Raw genomic sequence first — 18,954 nt, forward strand, 5'->3', positions numbered from 1 at the left:
TCCGCTGCGTGCCAGTCCTTGTCGCGCCATGATGGATCTCCTCCATAGGGGCAGATAACGCGGGGCAGCAGAAGGGTATGCTTATCACAAGGAGATCACAGGTCTCCCAGGGATGCAAATTACTACATTAGCCATGGTGGAGTCAATTACACCCACGCTCTGAAGACAATGGTTCTGTCTGTCACCCAAAGTCATTGCCTTTCTGTGTTTTTGCCAATTGAAATGACGTGGTTGAGAATAACAGCACACTTGGGCTTTACTTCATTCCATACATACACACTCTGTGATGAATAGAGACACCTTCATTGCTCAAATTAAAGTCTCCTCAAGAAACTTCTTCTCTCTGTCCAGAGACTGGAGCCTGGTGTGCCTTTTCTTTCCCATTGGTAATCTGAACTGCTCTTGGAATTTCCTCTAGGTTTTACGGCCTATATGGTAATTCTGCATGTCAGCTATTTACAATTGGCAAAGAACCACATCGAGGACTCGTGCTTCATTTGTCTTCATTATTGAGTGTTTGTGAGTGTGTGTGAGAGAGTGAGAGAGAGAGAGGGAGAGCGAGAGAGAAAGCATCCTTATTTGTGAACACATGCAAGCATACACATGTCCTCTGTGGCTCCTGCATATGGCCCGCTGTCACACAGTATAAAGCCAAAGATTTACTCACTTCTGCATATGATGGCAAGGCTGGCGAGGACTGTCTCCATGGCAACGAGGAGCCACTGCAATCTTGCCATAATCTCTTTTTTCCGTGAGACACTTCTCAAAGCAGTGTGTTTTTATAGAGATAGAGCACCAGTGAATACATAAACCCCCTAACCGTCACCTGCTCACTTCTGACTCAGTACCCCAAATATGAATTCAGATCCACTTCAGATGATCCTGATCTGTACAGTGATCTTTTCCAGTGAAAGTGTGCTGAAGTCATTAATATCTGGTTTATGTTTTACAACTTAGTCAAACAGTATACCAGTATTCGTTTTAGAACATAGCAGTGTAAACGAAACAAATGTCACATAGTAGATGTCAGTCGTAACGTATTTTAATTGCTTCTTAGTTATCTACGTACCTTAGGTATCTTTTAATCTTGAGTTGTTCCTGTTTCATGCTGTATCTAATTAACAGAATTCCTGTTTGCTCTATTGATGAATCTGGTGAACCATCGGCATGGCGCACCACCCTCTCGCAGCTCCTTCCACACCAAACGGCACAAGTCCTTGAGCTCCGGCGCACTATTACCCACACTGAGGCCCCCAGCTGTTAGCACGGCAGCATGTGGTCGTCTTTTATCTTTCCTCGAGACTCTATCTGAAACGAGGAAATAATTCATTACCATGCCTCCATTGATTCGGGTCTTCTGCGGAACCCTGCTCCTCTCCGACTTCAAACGTGAGTGCGTGTATGTGGGGAGCGGGAGAGGGAGCCGAGTCCTCCTCATCCTCACCTTCATCAGAGGGGAGCGCAACGGGGCCGCAATGAAAACGCTCGTCTGATCGGCGAAAAACCGCCCCAGAGAGAGATCAGTGCTTTACCCTCCTCTTCACGCCAAGGCCAGGATAAATACGCGTCGGTGTGACGCAGGCAGCAGACGCAGGGAAATCGGCGTGAAAATGTGCCGATATCACCAACTGTAAACACCTCACTGGAAAGACTTGTCAGATCAGTAATAACTGTGTAATGGCATGGAAATAGAGTTGTAGGAAGTTGTACTCATTCATAAACTCAATTGTAATTTCATAGTTCTTACTAAATAATAAGTAACCAGTGAAATTAAGTCACTGATAATAGGTCCTTGATGGCGATATGCTAGTCAAAATAAGAATAGAGAGAAATTTGAAATTTAATGTCGATTTACCTTTAATGTCGATTTACCAGATCATAAAACTGCAGCAGAAGGTGGTGTGGTGTGATTTTTGCATTAAGATAAAAGTATTCGCCCCTTGGGCTTCAGTATGTTGCTGAACCTAAATCTGTTTTGTGTCAGGGCTGTAAAGAATTAATTTACCTATTATGTTGTTTTTCTCAGCCTTGCCGTTTATTTCTCCCTTAATTTTCACTGCATTTCGTGTGACTCGATGGCGTTGTACTTTTCCAAACTAGCACAGATACTTAGATGAACACTAGGCCTCATTATAATCATCCAGTGTTGTTACATTGCCATAGGCCCTCTTACACACAAGTCTTGTTACCGAGCAACGGAAAATGTCAATACACTGTTATTACACTGAGTCAATAATAGACAGTGCTCTAAAAAAAAGAATTAAAGGAAAAAAGGACACATTTAATTGAGTCAGTGAATGGCTTGATGAATGAAATTTTATCAGCATTTCCAAAGTAAACTACTTTCTGCTTGCCACTTGACATTCAGTAGGAATGATTCTCAGATCGTTAGATGGTGCTGGGCTTTTATTTAAAGGACATGCAGTTTTGACGTTGCCATAACCAAACCGTTAATTCGCCTGAATCACACCCCACTGGTCAGTGACTGGTGAATCCTGAACGGTGACTTATGAATCAGTGCTGCTTTACATATTAATTGACTATAAGTACAGTAGAAATTGAGCTGGTAGGTTGGTGGTATCAGACCAGGAGAGCAACGCTCCAATATTTAAATAGTAATGTAGGGACGTCCTCTCTTTTTGAAATACTGAGTACTTGTCTACTCCATTCAGACCTCATCAAGTACAGTAATCATGATCAACATCTATAAACATCTTAAATGGCAGATTTCAAGAAAAGTGATCCCCCCCGCCCCCCCCTGTGTGCTACAGACTTCAGCTCTAAGATAACATAGAGGGGTGAACTCTCTCTCTCTCTCTCTCTCTCTCTCTCTCTCTATTTCTCCCTTACCTTCCTCTCTCTTTCTGTCACTTATCCATATGTTTGTGACAGAGTGCCAGTATTGCTTTTTAGCTATGAATGGTAGCTGCCAGTGTTATTAGCGAGCTCTCCAGGCTGCTGGGCTTCACAAGCTAAACAGTGTCCTGTGTATATGGTGATTGATCTATAGCCCACAGAGTATCCAAAGGCAGAGCACTGGTCTAATGAGCTGTACAACAGATGGACCACAGTCCATTTCACTAGTGGTGAAAGACCCATACATTTGTGGACAAGTCATCGTACATGCTGGTGTATCCTGTCCATTTGTGTTGTGACTATCCTCATAGGCGAAACGGTGATGTATGATCTGTCCCTCTGTACATAAAGTGCACATGTGTTCGTCTCATGTGTCAGTCAAAATATGTCATCTTTCCAGTGTCATCCTTTCGGTGTGACCCTCAACAAGGGGAAAAATAAATGTGTTTGCTCAATTTGGGAGGGAGTTGTTTACTTGGGAATAAATTGGTTTGTCACGGTCATTTTCACAGACCTGCATCGCATGGATCACACACAGTTTGGTATACTTCTGCGGACACAGCCTGAATATGGTCTCCGTGTGGTGCGGATAGCGCAAATGTCATCATCTGTTGTGTCCGTATTGACTGCGCATGTGCGTATCTGTGTTGCGCAAAGCCGAGTCTGCAGAAGTGTACCTCAGGCCTTTACCCGCTCAGAGATCAGATGGAGCACAACTGAAGTACGGTGTGGTTTTTTTTGACAAACAGATGGCCTTTGATGTGCCCCTGTGCTTCTGACAGCTGTGCTGGACGGGTCTCCAATATGGTCAATATTTTTATGACCAAACAGAAAATGGTCTTTCTACTCAGAGAACATTCTAGAGCTGCTAAAAAGAGCATGGCTATAGTCAGATGAATTAAGCACCCGACTGAGACAAGACATGATCTTGCTTGTATTTGGATGACTGATGTCATGCTGATAATGATGGTAACTGATTATTATTTATGTGTTACTGTAAATGAGTGAGCTGTAAATCAGGAACATAAATAGATTTTAAAAAGTGATATAAATAATGGATACAAATCAGGAGGGGTCTGTTACATCTTTGAACAGCATGCTGCAGACTTAAGCACGTCTATTAAATCTTTTTAAAGTCTCCTGAAAATTACATGCATATTCATTTATAATGCATTGCTTTCATGCAAAGCCTTTGAGTGGGAGTGTTGAAGGTTGTGTGGTCTGGTGTTACACTACAAAGAGCAATGCTGTTAAATGAAAAAGCGGCGCACAACAGGTGGCTCATAAAGCCGCAGTTTGATTTGAAGAGAGGCGTCACAGTGGGGAAGGATGGCTTGGTTCTGCCCTGGTCAAAATCCACTTCATCCACTGTAACAGAAGCAGAATGTGTGGCCTTATTACTGTCTAATGAGCAATCTTGTGCTGTAGAATACTTCTGTGATCTATGAGAGGCTATGAGTTAATCTGTTTGTATATGTTGTAGTGTGTGTGCTGTGGTGGCCAATGCTGCAAAGCAAAGGCGAGAGTTCAGGTCTCGCTGAATAGTCCTGTGCAGCGTATTAGAATATCCAGCCACTTGAATGAATTTGGGAGGATGGTAGTGAGGGAGAAGAGTGAAAGCATAGCTCTCTCTTGGGGCTGATAAAACTGGTTCCTTGGGAAAAGTTACTGTCTACACAGCAAGAGAATGAGCTTCAGGTTTGTGCTGCGTGTGCACATGTGACTCACAATGCTTTTAGGTGAAGCTGCGGGGTGCACTCTGGGGGCATGCTGTGACTGATAAAGGTGCCTGCATTAATTACATTACGTATGGTAACTGTAAGTGTGATGCGTACTTGTGTAAAGTAAGATTTTGCTTGGATGGTTAAACAGAAATTCCGAAAGCATTTCTTTCCCAAGTATATGTGGATTCAAGGTCAGGTACAACAATGGCAATACGTTACTACCAACTCAGTCACATTTCAGGCAAAATGGGTGATTATACAAACTAAACAATGTCTGTATAGTTTTAGTAAGTTATTTGTTGAAGGTCTGACACGATTCCTCTTTTTCTCTTCTTTTTGTTTATTAATTCTATATTATATTATATGTATTATTATATTATTATATGATTATTTAATTTGACTGAGCAGGCATGCATTTGTTTCAGACTTCTTATAACTGGTCTGTTATAGTAGTGTATGTCTGTGTTTACACTGAAGCTGGTTCTCAGTGGTTCTTATGCAGTCTCACAAATGACCTGGGTAAAGTATGGCTCCCACACTGAAAACCGTCCAAAAGCTTCACAGAATCTCGTCTGTAATTTTAATATATCACTTATGTCTTCGAGGCAAGGCTCTCATCGAGTTAATCAACTTGTCCTCGGGAACACTTTAAGAGCCATTTTATTTTAATTTTCCTCATGGCTGGGTGTTGTACTGCACCCTTGTGGATTCGTTAATTGTAAAACCCATAATTTTTGCTCCAGGTGTCGACACGTCGTGCTGCTAGATGACTGTTGTTCTCGACTTAACTCGCACACATTTGCGCCATTGCTCCTTTGCGGCTGAGAACGTACAATGTAACTGCCAATTTTTCCTTGTTGCAAAAGATGAAGGGCTGATTGTTCCCTAGAGAGGGACATTAAAGCTGGTTCGAGGTTCTGTTAAACTCCTCTGGCTAGAGGTCAGCAGAGTGTCTGTGTCTGGATGTCTAGAGGCTAGGCTTGTTACCGTTGATTAAACTGCTCTGGGGGCAGAGGAAAATGAATCGTGTAACAGGGCTGCATCTGTGACAGTAGGTTGCATATTTCGCATCATGACAGACAGGTAAGAAAAAAATAGATTGTAGTTTTTAATGTGAAAGTGTACTGAAATTTTACAACAACCCAATTGTGTCCGATCAAGTTTTATTGATGTCTTTCTTGTTATTTTAGTAAAGCCACATAGTGATTGTCAAGATTCCATGAGAAAATTTACAATCTCTGTCACGATTCTGAAGGTTATAAATTACAGTCTAAAATATTCCTCTTGCTTCTTGTTTGAAGATGAAAAATCCCTCTGTTGAAAGGCTGTGCCATGTTCTGTATGTTTCCCTGGCTGTTTTTTTAAACATGGTTGTGGGATACAGAAAGAAGGAAATGGGATTTCTCTTCATATCCATCACCTCACTCTTCTCCCCCCCAATCCCCCTCCCCTTCCCTTCCCTTTCCGTGCTGAACGTCTTGAACTCCCCTCAACATTTCCATCAGTCTGACACCCACGGCTCCCTCCGCCTGAGCTCCTCTCCTCACGCAGGCCTGTGACTAAAGACATCAGACACGCTCCAGCAGCCTGGCCGTGCCAGCACGAATGTACGCTTGTTTTCTCCCCTTTCTGTCTTTTGTCCTCGGCCATTGGCCCCCGCGCCTGGCGCTGCGGCGGTGGCTCGCCCGTCTGGGCCTCGGCTCTGCCATCTGCACCCAGGGAGCTGGGAGCGTGGCGCAAGGGGCCACACGTGACCCGGCAGTCACAACGCCCAAGGCCCGGCAACCATGTGCCTCTGCAGAGTTGTCTAGACATTTGGATCCATGGCTTGGCTGAAGGGTTGACATCTGTGTCAGGTTCTGCCTGATGCAAGCTGTTATTACAAAGATAGTATACTTGCTTTAGTAGAAAGACACCCAGAATCCGATCAATGTTGTTTCTAACTTTTGTAATCTGTAATATTTTAAATAATAATTCATTGATGGCTCATTCAGGCTCATTCAAAATGAAAAGCACACTGACCACTCACATCTTTAGACAGGTGGGAAAGCTCTCGACGTGTCCACATAACTTGCATGCAAGGTTACGTCAATCTTAATTAATGACATATTTATAACAAAGTCTACTCTGGCCATGTATAAATCAGTCATTTATTGACCCTTGGGAGACAGAGGACAACTTAAAAATGATTAGCACCATAAAGTTCACACTGAGTCATTATGATGATGAAGTGAAACAGGTCGAGAGGAATTAGACCAAAGTCAATGGAACGCCCTAAAGCTGTCATTACGGTTTATCTCCCCCTCTTACAGGGCTTGCTTATCATCTGAAAAGGAAATAGGTGTCCTATCATTGAGTGCCTTCACTTCCCTGAAGATGTGCAGGGTGACCTCCCAGCCATAAATAAACAAGGTCAAAATATGTAAATAGATTCCAACAAGGTCATTATGTATGACATTTTAGGTCCATTGCTATAGTGAGAGTGGACCCAATTGAAGGATTTATATCTATGGGAGCACTTACTATTACGCAACCCTATTTATAGATTATGTTATACCTTTGCATGTTCTGTATATGGCCTGTGAGTGTGGGGAATCCTCAGAAGGTTGTCCGATTGAGTAATGAAAATTTGTGATGAAATGCTGCATCTTTGAGCATCCTGAATATAAATTGTATTTACAGTAATTGGTTTTTTTAATGTCCTGTTGCTGTATCAACACTGGGAATTGTAAGTGTAGTCCTTGCACCCTATGATGGATTCAAAAAGATCATCCTCTCACATTCTAACAATACAATTTAAGGCTTGCTGAGATACCAATTGTTGAGGGAAATTGAGGATGTTTTAGGAATGGCAAAGTAATGTAATTACTGATATTAGTGACCAAGTTCAGCTCCCTTGACTAAGTGGTTACAATGATCATGATCATGTTAGGCACCTTTACATGGCATAGCAGTTATTATACAGAATGTTTAACAGAACATGATGTTGCTTCCTAACACTGAGTAGACACTATAGCTGACTAGGCCAGCTGTTGTGACCCAACAATATCACAGCGTGAAGCTCATTTGTGGTAGATGTGGGTAGAAGGATGGGCAGAATATCCACAGAGTACCAGCCTCAGGTCAGCAAGTCTTGACGTGTCACATCCCACACCACTTGCATCCCACAGCAGCATCCAAGGCCCCACTGACAAATGAGTGCAGCAGCAACACCTCATCCCCACAGAGTCTCCCTCCTCCTCCCTGAGGGTCTCCCCTGTGTTACAGGCAGCACAACATTCTGCCCAGGCAAAGGGCACAGGAGAGGGCAATCCTCTCGGAGATCAGGAACAGAGAGCAAAATACCAGAACCGCAACCCCATGCCCAGCTAGTTTACAGATATAGTGCCCTGTCATCCTCTTAAAAAAATCATTCAAATTCAATGTGACTTAGATACCCATCTTCTCTGAACATAATTAAAGAGAGAACCACGCCAAAAACTGGGAAGCTTTAGTTTGGTTTGTGAGGGGTCAGTATTGGTACTCACAGCATCACCACATGGAACCAACAACCGTTTATTTCAGAAAGCAAAAGAAAGGGGGCAAACAGAATCTTCTCTTGGCACGGGTACTTTGGAGACTGGCCTCCCAAACAGCTGAACACACCAATTTAAAGAGCTGTCACTGACTAGAGGAGAAGACAGCTCCAGAAAATAGCTGTCATTAAAAATAGCGCCACAGCAATCTAATCTTGCTCAACTCCTGGTATTGGATAACATCAGGCCTCCTCACAGACCCAGACCCTTCACAGTCGATAACTGCACAAGTTTAGTGAACTAGTGTGTCAATAATGCATACACCTTAAAACAAAGCGAAAATTTTAAATGTACAAACTTTGAATAATTTCCCTTTGGGGAGCTTAACTCTGAGGATGATCAAAAAACTTGAAATAACTGACTCACCCAGCATGGGGCACATGAAATATTCCAATATTCTGTTACTTAAATATTCTACTCCTAATACAGGTATTGATAAGCCCCAGTCATAGAAACCACTTTTGACAAGTACTGCATTTCTGTTCATGTGCTGGTTTAATTCATCTTCAACTACTGTCTGAATATCAAAAACAACTGCAGTAGGTGTCTAGACAGCATTTTCTCAACGGCAGAGGGTTGAACAATAAATTGTGATGTTACACATAATTTATCTTGAACTAATGATGTTCTTGCTACAAGTGATTTATTCAATAGACGGTGTATCAGTACAAGACAAATATGTTGTAAAATTATAGAAATAGATATAGAAATATCTATCATAATATATGTTAAAATTAGGGCTGTCAAGCGATTACATTTCAAGCTAATTAATCACATGCTTTATGATTCATTAATTTAAATTAAACACATATCAATTTGCATTTAAAGCATTTAAAAAATCTGCCAGATTTGCCATTGACGTGAAGTAAATACGCCTTGACAGTGTGATATTCACCACAAATGAATGGCTAACAACAGGTACTTCAATTAACTTTATTTAACAAAGAACACATTTTCTTTATTCCTGATTCTATTCTATTCCTGATCAATCTCATAGTTTATCTAAAACTAGCAAGCTGACTAATTTAGGTAACATCAGACTACATCAACATCTAATGCACCAATCAAATATTGCTATCTTGCTAATTTATGGCACCAAAAAACCTGTGCCTCATAACTTCGCTTATATACACACACCTACAGTATATATATATAGTTGAATAACCGTTTGTTTTTACAGTTATTTTAGGTATGAATCATGCATTCCAGGAGCCAGAGTGCCAAAAAAAAAGAATGATAGCATAGCTATTAACCTAATGAGATATTTGAGTTTGACTGTGCATGCTCATGAATGGATTATTATGAATGAATGATCTGGTGGTTGGAAAAAATACCACATCACTGCCTTTTTAAGTTGGCCAACATCAACAAGAACCCATATGTTGTCTGTAAGCATTATACTGGGCTATAAGTGTAACTTCTCTGCAATTTGCTGTTGTTATGTATTGTGTTGTTTATGATTACAGTACATGTGTTCCCATGTCCCCATCCCTTGTTCAACAGAACATCACACCATGCCAATTTCCCCACTGTCTGGTAAAACAGCATTATTTATTTATTTATTTATTTATTACATAACCTGCATCGGGGTCAGTAGCCATTGCCATGTTTTTATGGTTAATTTTTGAAACCATAATTAAATAGAACAGCATACTGCACGTGCCTAAACTGTTGTTTATGGCTGACTGGATTTATAATGGGTCACTTGACCTTTCATTTCCAACATTAATACTGTGGCTTAAACAAACAGATATGACTTTCATGTCATATTAAAATAATTCACAGGTTAAATATGGCCAGGGCTCCAGACTGCACCTGTTTTAGTAAACATTCCCTCAACCCTGAGGCAGAGAATTAATCATGTAGTTTTCCTCTGTCTCCCAGCAGGTTAATGTGATCCACCGGGAGAGAAATGACACGTTCCTTAAATAGTGGAACTAAAGTTAGGTGTTTTATTTTTTGTGTGATCGCAATTACAAAGCCATGCAAATTAACCAGGAAAGTAGCATGTAAAAGGTGTCATTTCAGACTCACAGCTTCCTGTTTAGCATAGATATTTGTTCAAATAGTGATTTATATGATTTTGGGTCATTATTTTAATTTTTTCTTCCAGGTATTCTTCCCTTTTACCAAGCACTTCAGCCCTTATTCTTATTCCTCACAGTGACCAGTGTTTCAACATCATTTTGTCGGTGGAGCCAGTCTGTCTATTTAGAATAACTGTGCGGTTCTCCCACACCTTTGGTGAAGATTAGGGGGCTCTTTTCAGTGTGATTAATGAGGGCCTTGCTGATTGCCCATCTCCCTTCGCACACTCTGAATTGCTTCCAATCTAGCTTGACGACAGTCATATTCCTCACATAGCATCCAAAGGTAATAACATGGAGACGAGCTGTTTTTTTTTTTCTGGCCTTTGATTTTTAATTTCATCTCGAGTTCTTGGACATCTTTCGCTTTGTGGCCTTGTCTGTCTATTGCATAGCGAGGAAATACCAACAGGAGAGAAGAAGTGTTTTCAAATGCGCCTCAGAATTTCGGATTTATGGTATTTGGGTGCAAAAAGAAGGGTGAGATTGGGTGATGGGGTGAGACTGGGTGAGATTAAATATTGTATTCACACCTTCTTCCCAACCCGAACTGACCTTTAAAAAAATGCAGTCAGACAAATATATACAACTTCCCATATTCATTCTGCAGAACAACATGGCACTTTGAAATTACTGACAAAAAACCCCTTTCAGTATTTGTGCACTTGGCTGGGGGTGTACATTGTTCAAAGTGTTTCTCTCTGGGTATTAAAACAGAAGTTAATCTAAAAATAGAGTGGGCGTATTAGTAAAAATGACTCTGGTCTGTTTTGCTCTGCACCACAGCAGCAAGTGCTGCATCTGTGGCGCCTCTCTCATTACGCTACATTGTCTTAACAGCTGGGAAGGAGGCTCCCTGAGAAGAAATGGTCTTAATTATGCAGGCCACTGGTTGTCAGGACTCTAACAATCACAAGTGTACATAACGCAGATGCTATTGACCTTTCTCTGACTGCTACGGGAATTTTCACAGGAACATATTCTGCCTATCAGTCATGAGCCGTTTATATAGACGTATAATACAGTATGTCATGTATATTATGACTATATTTACATAATCTTACCGTCTTCCAGTTTTACGCTAAGGGTTGAGATTATCTGTGCTCATTTTCGGTCCTGTGGAATTAAAACCAAACACATACGTATTGCCATACACATAGTGCCTTAGGGAACTATTTCAGTCTGTAGGTGGAGCTGGCGTAGGATGTAATTAAGACAGACGTGGACCCCATTACATATATATATAACACAGCGCATGAAGACGAGAGGACGAGCTAGAGCTGTCTCCTTCCGTGCTCCGTTTTCCTAGATCATTCACGCCCATGCCAGCTGATATAATGCAGAGTGCCAGCGTGTCTCAGGCAACACACTGAAAACTTCATCACCGTGTCATTAGCATCTGGGTGGGAGGGATGTGCAAGGAGACGGAATCAGAAATGCACCTTGTGCGTCTCCCCGCGCTCTCATCCCTGGTCCTCTGCCTACAGCCATCCACCTCTTTCCTCCTCCTTTTGTTCTGAGGGATGTCTTATTTAAGCACGTCTGGGGCTGCGTAATGAGGGGGGGTGGGTTTGGTGTTGGGGTGGAGGGGGCTCAGCTCTGAGGCACAGTCAGAAGCTACTGTTAGCTTTCCCTGCTGAGGGAGCGCCCGTGCTCGGCATTCGTATTTGTTCCTTTCTGCCCAGACGTGACTCCGTTGCCCTGTCTTGCTATGGCAGACAGAAGAGAGAAAAAAAAAACCTAGAAAAGTCAATTACGGGGTACACAGGGCTATTTTTGGAAAGAGCGAGGGGGGATGTGAGAGTCATTAAGTAGATAATGCCGTGTCAAGCTTACCCAACAAGGGGAACCAAGCCCGTCAGAGGATTTGTAATTTGTTGGCGCTTCTCGGCGAAGGAGGCCATGGCAAGTGTAGTGGGCTGGTAAACAATCACAGTGGTTGCTTTTCGGCCTGGTGCCATCTCAAAGCACTGAGGGACATTAGTCTATGCTGCACTGCGCTCACCTCGGGGTATTTTTACAAAACAGAGAGGTATTAGATATTGTTTTTGTCTTTATATAGTGAGGGACAGTTGGTTCTCAAACTGCCTCCGGATAAATGTGTTTACAAGCCATTGTAGATGTAGATTTGAGATCAGGTCTGTCTGATTGCCAGTGGTGTAGACCATAATGTTACACAGTGAGAGTATATCTGTGTCTTTTCCTTTATCTTCTATCTCAGTTCTGGCACACGTTTAAACGTCCAGCCAGTTGCCACCATTGCCAGCGACTATAGCAAATTCTCACCGGTTTCCTGCATATTTTAGTCTGTCTCAGTGTTCAGAGGAATCCATATGCAGAATACACTTTTACACACAAAGAAGCCCATCAGCAATGCCTCAGTTTAGATTCAGGGGAGAAACGAACATTACAGCATTTAACAGCACTACTAATCTGTAACATCTCACACATTCATGTGTTATGCTTCTACCTGCTGTCTGCGTCTCTGAGTAGACTGTCACCACTGTTATGGTTCTCTTCACAGTACGATTAGATGAGCTTGATAGAGCACAGATTTCAAGCAGCAGAAGTAGGCTGTCTCAAAGTATTCCTGAAAGTATTTAGTGAAAAAAAAAACACATCAGTTCTTCAGTTATAACAAAGGGATGGCTGCTAAAAAAAAGAAGAAGTAATGTAATGTAATGCTGTTCAAGCTTCGACTAAATCTGAATAGGTGCTTTTGTCGGAGTTGTTCAATTGAGGATTGTCTCCTCCGTGTCACAGAAAGAGACGTTATACAAGAGGAATATCTTGTAGAGCAGACCGTATTCATTTCATCCATTCTTCCATTCCATGTACAATACAGAGCATTCGCAAATGAGATATCTTCTGTCTGCCATCCAAACCATGTTGCTTGTGCTCGGTGCTTGTTCTAATGGCACTTAGAAGACTGAGCCTTTTGTCACAATAATGTACAACCCAGAACGGCAACAGAGGAAAAACAAAAAACCCTCGAAACTCATGTCATTGGCGTCCACAGTATTAGGCTCGTCCATGTTTATGATTGAATGGAATTTCCACACTGCTGCACACCGAGGTGGCCCCATTTAGAGTGTTGTCAGATGGCGGAGATCATTATTTATTGAACCAGTTATGGTATTTTCAGAGCGCCCAGCTGGTATTGACCCTGGACCACGAAGACGTATTTATGACGTCTTTACCCACCTCCCCTTGTTCCCCATCACATTTATTATGGGCACTGCGAAGCTCATTGGGATATTGGTTGTTGACGTGCATTACAAAAGTGAACAAATTAATAATGAATTGAAATATTGAAATACTGCTGATCCTAATGATATATGTCTCTTCAACATGGGAGAGGTTATTTGACAGGGGTTTTTCCTCTCTGCACCAATTGCAGATATATTAAGGTGACCTATTATAGATAAATTCAGATGACAGAAACCTCTTTCAGTGTCATAAGGTATTATATGACAGTGTTTGTATCCCTAAATTGCTTTTAAAGGTCCTTTCGGCACATCTTAGATCATAGTGGCATAATTTGTGTGTCAGCATCAGTAGAGTTAGTAGAGGTCTTTTGTGTGTTACTGTCATAGCTCAGGTTTTTATACAAGATTATGGGAAATTTGCAATATTGTGGCTTGCTCAAACTCGTCTCCGCTTTCTTTTTTTGTCAACAGAGGTCATTCAGCTCAGTCTTCCAGAGGATAAGAGATTAAGCATCACCACGGTAACAGTGGGCCTGAGCACAGTCCTCTCGTGTGCCATTCAAGGCACGCTGCGCCCGCCAATCATCTGGAAAAGAAACGGGATCATTCTTAACTTCCTGGATCTGGAAGATATTAATGTGAGTTCCAATTTAAGCTTGCTCTTTTAAGCTGTTCATATTCTAGACAGAGTATGTAGTGCCAGTGTTCAGACACATAATAAATCATTCAAGGACATGATTGAATGTTAACACATGAAGGTTGTTTTGGAAAGTACCTAAATGGAAAGTTGATGGTGGTTTTTTATTGGTTTGTGTGTTTGTTTTGAGCTTGAGGTTATTTTCTCAAGGTGAAATGTTCAGGATCAGTTTTTAAACATGCAAACTTTGAAGTAAGGTAATTCAGAAATGGCTTTTCTTTTTCATTTGATGGCTGTTGAATATTTGATAATACACTGGAACGTGAGTCTCAGCTGGAGTTCTGAGTCATTGATTTTAAACAAATAAACAATACAGCGAGATAAAGGTGCACCAAAAAAAAACCTCAACAAAAAAAATTATACAAATGGTGGCAATCACGAACAAACTGTTTGTATCATATTCTCCTGCACACTTTCATTTTCCAATTAACAGCCAGCCTTGTTTCCCCGTCTGGTGTGGATCATTTGTTGTAATTGGAAATAATGAAATGATTTTGGTCTCAGGAGTTCAGCCAGCACTCATGCTGTTTTCAAAAACCACAAACCATGTAAAAAAAAATCAAAAAAAGAGAACGAATGATTTGTAAATCCCAGCATGGCATGGTTGGGAATGGGCTGAAGTTAATGAACTATGGAGCGCTTGTATTTACTTCACCTGCGATACTGACACAGAGTGTAGATTTGTTTATCCAGCAACTGATTAGAATCCCCTAATTGCATGTTAATGAAATGCCTGTGAAGTCTTGCAACAACAGACTAACTCACAATAACAGAAAACTAAACTAATTCTTGCGGTCAGTACAAACAAGCATATTAGTGGCAGTGAAACATCTAACAGCCTCTTCGAAGCAATTTGAGTAGCAACTCTCATTATATAAACAAATCTGTGATGCATGTCACCAGCACAGTGTATGAACCTCCACTATCACTGCTTCATACAGGAGTAGGGTTTGGTAGAACGAGCATTCAGTAAGAGCTCGTTTGGTAGAATGAGTTTACAACCCTTCAATCACCATTTGCTGCCCCGGATAAGTTGTATTTACCCACTGAAATGACCCGTTTTGTATGAAAATGGTCTTGTTTTAAAAATCAATGAGTACATTAAAGAGTGATAGAATTTCAGCGCCGGGAGGTGTAATAGAACCATGTTCTATTTTAACCTCATGTACAGCCAAGCGCCTCTTTTTAAGCAGACCTATTTGTCTACAGCTAAATTGGGGCATTTTACATATTGAATAGCATTCTCCCCAAAGGTAATTGTTTTGTGTGTGTGTGTGTGTGTGTTTTTTTTTTAGTTTGATTGCACTCTGGGTAGCACTTCAGGGAGATGAAACAGAATAGGAGTTAGACGCACAACAGATGCTGCACTGAATTTCCGGCAGGTTTTTCAGGTCAAAAGATTAGATCAAAAGTTACATCATCAAATGCAAATAAATCCCAACTCAGAACCAATAATTCATGAGCTGTGAACACTCATTTGTAAAACGTATTGCCTTCATAACATTTCAATACTTTTTTAAAACAGCTTTAACAACCATAACGCTTTTAATTACCATGCCAGTGTTTCGGGTGCCAACCATCACTGCAAATAGTAGTGAATTTCGACCCACTTCTACAATAAAACAGGAAGGAAAAACAGGGAAGACAAAAAAACATTCTTTGGTTTACTTGTATGATGTTTCTTGGTTGTTAGTTATGTATGGTAGGTCATGTGTCATGTGAAAGATACAAATGCATGCCTGTGATTCACTCTGTTCCATCCTGAGTGATGTTTTCAAACTAAGTTATTAATACAAATGGTGTAAAATAGCTGTGTTTTTATCTGCATTTTCTTCTGCATATCTGCAAGGCAACAATTGAAAACAAATGTTCCTTAACAATCAGATTGTTGTATAACAGAATCAGATTGTTGTTGTATCGTTGGCATAGAAACCCAACCTGTTGGTTTGCTCTCAGTGAACTTGAATCAGTCACTTGATGAAAATGAAGTCGTCACCGTAGGCCTTATATTGATTCTGCAAAAGGGCAGCAAGAGCAACAAGCCTGCTATCCATTTGACATTAGCGGACGCAGCGCTGCAGATACACTCCTCTTCAGCGGCACCTCTCCTAGTGGGACAGTGCTATTTAGTGTCTTAATCCCTCTAAGCCAGCGCTGAAAGCTAGAGTTGAAAGCCCGAGTGAGCTGCGTATCCTGAAAAACAACAACTCACCTCATTCATCACCGTAATGTTCGGTATATTTTTAACCCCTCCTATTTATCAGGCCGGTGATGCACGCGGGGCTCTGCTCCCTGTGACTCCCCACAGTGCTGTTCTCATCACACCCCTCCCTCCCTCCCTCTCTCCCTCCTCTCTTCTTCAATTAGGACTTTGGCGATGACGGCTCCCTCTACATCACCAAGGTGACGACCATCCACATGGGCAACTACAGCTGCCACGCATACGGCTACGAAGATCTGAGTCAGGCCCATGTGCTCCAGGTGAATGGTTAGTACAGACGCGTATTTAACACTTCCTGTGAACCGAGCACCATTGTTGTCTGGAGTCAAAACTACATATGCCACTTGTCCTTGTAGGTTACATGACAAAAGCAGCACACGTCACTGGAGGCCCATTTCTAAACCCACATGCATCTTAAAATATGCAAAGTGCATAGCTCAGGGAATCGACAAGAAATTTGAGTTCAGTCAATCTATAAGCTGTTTATTTCAATCCAATAGCGACATCAAATAACCAGTGGCTGTAAAATAGGGGGCATGTTGTCTACAGTTATCAAAGCGTATAGCTTCACAAAGTCATTTGCATAAGATTTTTTTTCCCTTTGCTGAACGGTGTGATTACCAATGCTTGCTCTTCAATAAGGACCTCAGCAGAACCACCAGTGCTCCACTGAATCAAAGATAATAATCCAATTTCAGAGCTTTGTTTCTCTGCTGTCAGATAGGCAGAGGAAAAATAGAGGAAAACATTTTCAATTAACTAGAACAATATACATGATTGTTATGCTTTTTCACGGGGGATTGTGGCTAATTGAAAAGCGATACAGCTGCAGCAAGGACCTGGTAGCTCTGAGGCGAGCGCTAGCAGTAATGTCGCCAGGAAACAGGTTATCTTCCCACACAATTAACAGCCAGCCACGTTAGGCTCACATCGACTGACACACCTGGAAGATGAGGAAACAAAGGCCACCTGTCGTGCCTTACTATATTCTCATGAAATCTTGACAATCGTTCATATTCAGGTTATGTTTTTTTTTTCACTTTTAACAGAATTCTAAGCTGCACATGTTCCCTGTTTCCCCCCCCCCCCATCCCCCCCACCCTGTTCACTCTCTTTCAGTGCCCCCAGTGATTCTGGTGTACCCCGAGACTCAGGCCCAGGAGCCCGGGGTGGCTGCCAGTCTCTACTGCCATGCGGAGGGCATCCCCAACCCCAAGATCACCTGGCTGAAGAACGGCATGGACCTCCAGCCACGGGCCTCCAAGCAGCTCTCCCTTGTCGGTATGTCAGAACGCTCTTCCTCTGAACTGCTTTCCCACTTGATTGCATGATGTGCCAAGGGGGAGTTTTCTTCCTGGGAACCATCTCAGACCATCTGATTGGGTAATTATGTCACAGCAAAGAGGTATGGTTAAAGCACCGTTTGTCCTTTGTGACCCCTCATGTTGAGGTATCGTAAATGATGGCCCTTTTTTGTGCTGTGGTTTTGCCAGCTGATTGCAATCTCTCAGAATATCGGAACATACTGATGAGACACCACTAATGTTTTGGGAATACATATGCTGACAGCGAGGTCAAATTTGGTGTAAGCAGTCATGCAAACATTTATCAGGGAATTTCAATTTTAGGAGCCTTTTCACATCAAACCCCTGATTGGAGGTGTATTTGGAAGCATGTGTTCACGAATACGAATAGAATGTGTATGTTGCACTAGGATTTCCAATGTTATTTTCCCTCCCCAATTTACTCAATCAGAAAACCTATCCAAGATGAAAACATTTTTCATGATGTGATTCTGTCACTGGGAAAACAAATGTATAGAGAACAGAGATAAACATTTGGAAAAGTTCGCTTACAAATCATCTGATAATGTTTTACACAAAAATACTAATATAAGTGAAACTAAGATTATAATAATCACAAATAGAGTATATTACATTTATTGAAAAAAATGATTCTATTGTGTTCTGATCATTACTTGTCTATGCATGTGCCTATACACAGTGCCAACACTTTATTCTATCTTAAAAAATTGAATAATGTAATCTAAGAGAGACAGTTTTGGTTTCCTTGGGCAACAATCAATCAATCAAACAACCTATTTTAAAGTAATCAGATAAATACGCTCCTTAGAGTAATCCTGTGAATTCTTTTACCTTTGATGAATCCATGTCATTTGCAATCAGTAACTGATTACATTTTGCAAAAAAAATAATCTATCCATCACTGTGACCACAGGTAATGAGCTAGGGAATGTTTGATTAGTGTGTGAGCCCAGGCTCAGTCGAGTCTATCCAAGAACTTGGAAGCCATCCATCAGCTCCCAGTCAGCATTCCTGGAGTAGATAGTGTAGATCGTGATCAAGAAGAGGGATCAAAGGCAGCAGACTGATAGGGTGAGATAGATATGAGAGGATGAAGGTGAAGCACAAGAGATGGAAAGAGAGGGAGAGAGGGGGAGAGAGGGAAAGAGGGAGAGAAAGATAGGGACCTGAGCGTGATCTTTGACATCACATGTGAAAGTGCAGTCGGATAGAGGGTGTCCTCCGATGTGGATGTGTTGTGAAGGTTGTGGTGTTATGATC

General features: G+C 41.6%; 1 protein-coding gene across 2 annotated transcripts in view; it reads left to right on the plus strand.

Annotated features, from left to right (window-relative positions):
• fstl4 (follistatin-like 4) overlaps nucleotides 1-18,954 on the plus strand; it is a 108,694-nt gene that overhangs the window by 77,793 nt on the left and 11,947 nt on the right. For both annotated transcript variants that reach the window (XM_031571451.2, XM_031571452.2), the window contains exons 7-9: nucleotides 13,923-14,089; nucleotides 16,516-16,636; nucleotides 17,489-17,650. In XM_031571451.2, coding sequence (XP_031427311.1) covers nucleotides 13,923-14,089; nucleotides 16,516-16,636; nucleotides 17,489-17,650 — 450 coding nt within the window. The remainder of the gene's footprint in view (nucleotides 1-13,922; nucleotides 14,090-16,515; nucleotides 16,637-17,488; nucleotides 17,651-18,954) is intronic.

Source organism: Clupea harengus, chromosome 8 (genome assembly GCF_900700415.2).
Source record: "Clupea harengus chromosome 8, Ch_v2.0.2, whole genome shotgun sequence".
In the NCBI taxonomy this organism is placed as follows: Eukaryota; Metazoa; Chordata; class Actinopteri; order Clupeiformes; family Clupeidae; genus Clupea; species Clupea harengus.